The sequence below is a fragment of the Sinocyclocheilus grahami genome, unplaced genomic scaffold, assembly GCF_001515645.1.
Source record: "Sinocyclocheilus grahami isolate Dianchi unplaced genomic scaffold, SAMN03320097.WGS_v1.1 scaffold62.1, whole genome shotgun sequence".
NCBI lineage: Eukaryota > Metazoa > Chordata > Actinopteri > Cypriniformes > Cyprinidae > Sinocyclocheilus > Sinocyclocheilus grahami.
Window position 1 is genome coordinate 1,462,069 of NW_015505241.1, and position 6,380 is coordinate 1,468,448.

Here is a 6,380-nt window from a genome sequence, read left to right on the forward strand (position 1 = left end):
GAGCTGCTGTGACAAATACGTGGCAACAATGAATGTAATAAACCATTGCCAGATTCACAGTCATCTGTTTTGGATGAAACTGAAGATGCTTTTAGTGCCACTCACCGGACATTTCATTTCACCGGAAAATGTCACGAAATGTACAAAGCAATATAATATAATTTTGCATAAACTTTGCCAAAGGGACATATTCCCAATGAGCATTTGTTGGATAATTTGGAGTTTGATGAGAAATCAAACAATTCGATGTGAAATGTCATTGAAATCTCTGATATATGATGACAGACTTTCCTATTTTTAATCTTGTCTATGAGAAACAATTACACATAGACTGTCCACTGCTGTCCATGAGGCCTGTAGCATCTCATTCTCATGTGTGGTATTGTTTAACACAGGGTGGAGCTGGAGAGGAGCAGTCTGGTGACCTTTGGGGTCATGGTGTCAGGCTTGTTTAGTCTGCGTTTTTCTGATCACTCCTCAAGAGACAGACACAGAGCTCGCACCTGACAAAAGCACACACAGAGAGAGGACCAAGCATGATGGAAGAGTGGGAGCGTCTAAACGCCACTTGTCAGCTTATGAGTAAGGCTTTGTCACACATGAATACTGCAAAGGTGGAGATGGGGGGGATTTTTGTGTTTATGTGTGTGTTGACTCCTCAAGGTCACAGAAAACCCACTACACAACGCCTTCTCTTACACCAGCTATATCTGTGTGGGAAAATTTCCAGAGCGTGTACACAAAACTATTTTTATTGATCACTTCTCTCATCTATTTCTCTCAAGGTTGTGTAAACTCCCACACACCAAAAAACCCAACCCTAGTTTCTTTCTTTCGTCTCTTTCTAACAGATAACCTTTGCTCAATGCAATTTGCAGGTCAGATAAAAACAAGGAAATAAAGTAGTAAAAAAACAACCAAAGCCTTTGGACCTTCTATATTGATGGTAACTGCATTCTCATTGGTCAGTCATATATGTATTTATTTATGAACCAAATAAATGGGTATGAAAATGGGCATTCAAAGGGCAACACTCTTCAACAAGCCGCATTCTTTGAAGTATCGTTTTTACATTCTAAAGTAATACTTTAGGTTAGTAGATGTTCAAATTCTTAAACCTAAATGTGCGCAAAAGCTTGCATTAGCATTAGATAGTGACATTCAGTGTACTCAGTTAGCTATGTTTTTATCCATGTACACTAATGTCCTCTGCTCATCTAAGACATTCCGCAGTCGCCACAAGCAATACAAATCTACTTAACTGAATGGTTTGGTCTTCCCTTCTCTCTGACTCCCATTCATCAAACTCTGGAAAGCCACTTTGCATATTGTGATGGCTTCTTTATTGTTCTGCATTAGCTTTGTAAGAAAAAAAGTGGGAAATCAATGCAAAGTTGATTACTGTAACTTGCTTATGTCCATTATAGTCAGTGTGAAGAATCTCATCATGTGGTTTACCCATTTTATATTCCACAAAGGAACATTAAAACATTGAATTTATGACATGTACCACAGCTCAGTATTTTGATATGTCCAGGCTATGGGATTTCTTGTCACATATACATGCAGTACAATGTTTAGATGGACATTATTAAAGTAACTACTGTACTGCTCACACTGTTCTAGAGCGAGCTTAAGATTCATGATCCAAATAATCAAGTATAGTAGTAAAAATGTGGGTTATATTGTATGCATCTTGCTCTGCGTTTTATTCATGTAAGTGCAGGTGGCATGTTGTTTTTGGGAAATTAGCCATCTATCCAGGGATTATCAAGTTCATCATGGTTCAGCCAACAAAGTCAATCATTTGTTTCGTAAAAGATTTCAGTGGTATTAATGTGTATCTGTTTTAAGTATATTTAGATAAGAAAAATATGCAAGATCAACTAAATGCTCTTGTGTTATTGCATGTTCTTGTCAGGCTTGTTGAAAAACTCTGACTCCACCTGCTGCTGGTGGTGTATCATTATCTTTAAACTTCAATTGAGGATGTGTACTTTAACACAGGTTTACTTCTTTTTTTTTTTTTTTTTGTACATACAATTTTTTGCTTTAGATTCATTAATATCACAACTAGAACAAGCAAAGACAAATCGGGAAACTTTTATTTCAGTAGTTTGGCTGGTAGAAAAAAATATGAATACAAATATGATAAGCTGTAGTCTGAGCATTTCTGAATGTATAGACTTTTGTCTATTTACATCCTGAACAATAATGAGTGCTATTCTCTATACAATGAGTTTCCCTGCCTATCGGGGGAACTTATATATACTCATGTATAGTATATCCACACTCACACTCACTAAAAGGCAAAATAATCTTTGTAAAATCTGCCATTCACACCCACATAAAAAGATTAAAAAGCCAACTGTTTAAAATAAGTATGAGCAGCCACATAAAATAACAAGATAAATTGGTTTTCTGTATATGGCGAAACGCTCTAGAAGATGTTGGGCAGCAAACGGTAGGGCACGGCTGCGGTGTAGCACTCCCAGTCCTTGCCGTACTTGTTGCTACAGCGGTGCTCATCACGAATGCAGCGGTGCACCAGCAGGATGGTCATGTAGACGATGTAAAAATAGGGCAGCAAGTGCTCGCCACCGCAGGCCAAGCAGTACGCCAGTGAGCCCATCAGGTCGCCCGTGTAGTTCATGTGACGGGCCACCCCCCAAAACCCAGAGGTCATCAGTTTGCTCTTGTGAATCCCGCCATCAGCCGATCGGTATGAACACTCGATGAAGGTGGGCTTCTTACCCCAGATTTTGCAGTTACCCTCTGTGCGACGGAAAAGGTCTTTCTGGTGGTTGGTTGAGCGGAAGATGTAGTAGCCCACCAGACCCAGGATGAGGACACCTGCAGCATGAGGCGTAGAAAGCTGGATGGGGTTGTAGACCAAGTAAAGGCCCTAAAGAACAAGAACATGAACATGATGGCATAAACAGCATTACTCCTACTGAAATCAATGAAGCTGTGTACGAGGTAAAATAGTGAGTCTAGTATTGTAGATGTCACATCCAGCACATATACTGTTCAGATACGCACCTGTAGTGTGTAGAGGAAAGGAAGCCACACGCAGTCTCCCCAGCCCAGGTACCAGCCAAAGTGATCATGGCAGATGTCTATAGTCTTGAGGTACCAGGCTTCGTTCCAGAAGAAATCCAATACATATACGGCCTTAGAGAAGAAAAGGGTCAAGGTTGTGATATGAAGCAGTGAAAGGAATAATATGAATGAAATGAAAAACACTTTAAAAATCAATCAATACTGAAAAAAAAAATGTTGTTGAATCTAGGCAGTGTATAAGCAATAGTAAAGCACTACTAAGTTGTTTTATAGTGCCACCTAGTGGCTACATGACTCACTTGCAAAACATTGACCAGGATCATAGAGTTTGTCACATAACCATACAGCTCCTGCTGTTTAGCAGCGTAGGATAAGTTAATCAGGGTCCACACCACTATACCCGGCCGGCCATTGAAGAAAAGCTTGAAGTCAAACCATTTTCCTATGCGAGGGTTGAACTCAATTCCCATCATGTAGTTGTAGAAGATGTTGCCTGTGAATTTACTGCAAATCAAACAAGAATAAGACAGAATCTATTTAGTGTTTACATGTATTTTACTCTTCGGACAATCCAATGAAACAAACGTCATGCCTTTTTTGTGAAACTACTGAAACCCACACACACTCAGATATAGTTTGTGATTAAGAACCAATAAAACTGGTAAAAACGACTCACTGTATGCACAGTAAATAATCAAAACGTGTTTTCTCACCAGTCCTCTGGGTTGGTAGGGAACAGATAAGCCTTAATGAAAGCCAAAGTGGACACGGCATAGCCGAGGATGTTGGTGCACCATAAGAGAGGGATCCAGTTATCAATGATGATGGTTGGTGAAAACCAGTGTAAGTATTGTGCATTAGCCACCCATAAAACATGAGTGATTATCCAGCACTGCAGACCATTGACTTCATACTTATTAATCAGACCTGAGAGAGAGCAACACATTTATATTACATGAATTTAATAAGGTTTTGATACGTTTCACCACACAAACCAATAGCGAGTCATTTGAGTAAATCTGCATTTTTTTTTTACATTTATATTTTCGTCCTTATTATGCATTTTTTTACCTGCTGGTGTTCGGGCACCATCCTGCACTCCTCCCACGTAACCTGGAAGAATCTTATGCATGATATCTGGAACGCACATGTACAGCACCACCTAGTGTAGACACAACCAAATCTCATAATTCAAGCTAAACCTATTCAAATATTTCTCACTATTAATGTTATTACGCATTTTTTTCATCTGTTATTCTGCACACCTGAAATGTGACCCAGATTGCGTAGATCTTGGCAGCAGCCCATGTGAACGAAGGGGCACGGTTCCAGATGGTGAGCAGGGTGGCTTCACCGTTGTAGAGGTCCAGTATTGGGTGGCTGATGGAGCACTGGTACTGATCACATGCCATGATGAAGAAAAAGACGATGAAGGGGGCAAAGCACAGCAGCAGGATCACAGCTGTCAGAGAGAACCAATCCACCTCCCTACAGAGATCAACAAATTAGCAATATGAGTCAAAAGTACAAGTCAAATATGTGACCCTGGACCACAAAACCAGTCATAAGCAGCACAGGTATATTTGAAGCAATAGCCAACAATACATTGCATGGGTCAAAATGATCGATTTTTCTTTTATGCCAAAAATCATTAGGATAATAAGTAAAGATCATGTTCCATGAAGATATTTTGTAAATTTTCTACCGTAAATATATCAAAACTAAATTTTTGATCAGTAATATGCATTGCTAAGGACTTCATTTGGACAACTTTAAAGGCGATTTTCTCAATATTTTGATGTTTTTGCACCCTCAGATTCCAGATTTGGAAATAGTTGTATCTCTGACAAATACTGTCCTATCCTAAGAACCATACATTAATGCAAAGCTTATTTATTCAGCTTTCAGATGATGTATAAATCTCAATTTCAAAAAAATCGACCCATTTTGACCAAAATGACTGGTTTTGTGGTCCAGGGTCACATATGAGTACTAATATCAACATCACTGAGTATCAGTATCAATATGAGTAAAATCTGAAGAACTGATGTCAATGTCAAGTAAAGTCCCATTTCAGTTGTGGTCAAAATGACCACAAAAAAAAAAGTGGTTGTATACAAATATAGATCAAAATTGCTACTAGGGAAAACTCAGCAGTTGGTGGATATTGGTAAGGTCATGTCCTATCTATCTATTAAATTCTGCACTGCTGACTACTCTTATGACAATTCTAAGGTTTTACAGTGTTGTAGCTCATTGCAAATGGACAATTTGAAAAGAGCAACCACAATGTTGTTTATTTTTTTCCATTTATGTTGCATAGTCATACAGGTTTGCAACGACATGAGGGTGAGTAAATAATAAATGATTCACCCATAGTTTAATTTAATTCTAATATGTTTGGTAAAATATGCCTTTAATGTTACCTGTACAGTACTTTATTTATTTTTATCTTGTTTTATGTTGTTGTAGGCAGAATTACTCATATAAGGACCCTGATAAGTTCTAAGTAATTGCTTTGCATTATTGTAGACAATGCATTCACAACGTCAATGTAATATTCATTTGTACTTTCACTTGTACTGAGCTTTTGAGTGGCTCACACAAACACTAGTGACTCAACACAGAAATAGTACTTTAAACCCATTTAATTCAATACAATTCATCAGTTATTTATTTAAAGGTGTCATATGACGTTGCTAAAAAGAACATTATTTGGTGTATTTGGTGTAATGAAATGTGTTTATGCGGTTAAAAAAACACATTATTTTCCATATAATGTACATTATTGTTTCTCCTCTATGCCCCGCCTTTCTGAAACGCGTCGATTTTTACAAAGCTCATCGGTCTGAAAAAGCAAGGTGTGCTCTGATTGGCCAGCTATCCAGTGCGTTGTGATTGGCCGAATGCCTCAAGCGTGTGGCGGAAATGTTACAACCCTTACCATACTGTGATGCCGTCTCCCAGCAGGATGAGACAAAACCAATAAAACCCATTACAAATGAGGCATTTGTTGCATCCAGTAGAGACATAATTACTGATTATAATGACTTATACTGTCTTTTCCAATGTAATATTCATTTGTACTTTCGGAGAAACAACAAACAACAAGCTTACTCTACACTGCTCAAAACTCGCGTTTGAATCATCAGTGGCAAATTATTTAAATATAAAAAATGCACAAAATGTACAGGCTGTGAGTCAGAAGCGCCAGACTGTCCTTGCAAAGTTGTAACTGCACCACTTTATAGAAACAGCCTTTGTGCCACAGACGCATTGTAGGCTACTGGTTCAGGAAACAGTCCTCATCCTCCATA

General features: G+C 38.4%; 1 protein-coding gene across 1 annotated transcript in view; it reads right to left on the reverse strand.

The window, feature by feature from the left end:
- Positions 1 to 2,099: 2,099 nt before the first annotated feature.
- Positions 2,100 to 6,380, reverse strand: part of LOC107584736 (7-dehydrocholesterol reductase) — a gene marked incomplete at its 5' end in the record, with an annotated part of 5,894 nt that continues 1,613 nt past the window's right edge. Inside the window, 6 exons of the mRNA XM_016271452.1 lie at positions 2,100 to 2,905; positions 3,043 to 3,174; positions 3,363 to 3,567; positions 3,777 to 3,990; positions 4,135 to 4,225; positions 4,329 to 4,551. Coding sequence (XP_016126938.1) covers positions 2,441 to 2,905; positions 3,043 to 3,174; positions 3,363 to 3,567; positions 3,777 to 3,990; positions 4,135 to 4,225; positions 4,329 to 4,551 — 1,330 coding nt within the window. The remainder of the gene's footprint in view (positions 2,906 to 3,042; positions 3,175 to 3,362; positions 3,568 to 3,776; positions 3,991 to 4,134; positions 4,226 to 4,328; positions 4,552 to 6,380) is intronic.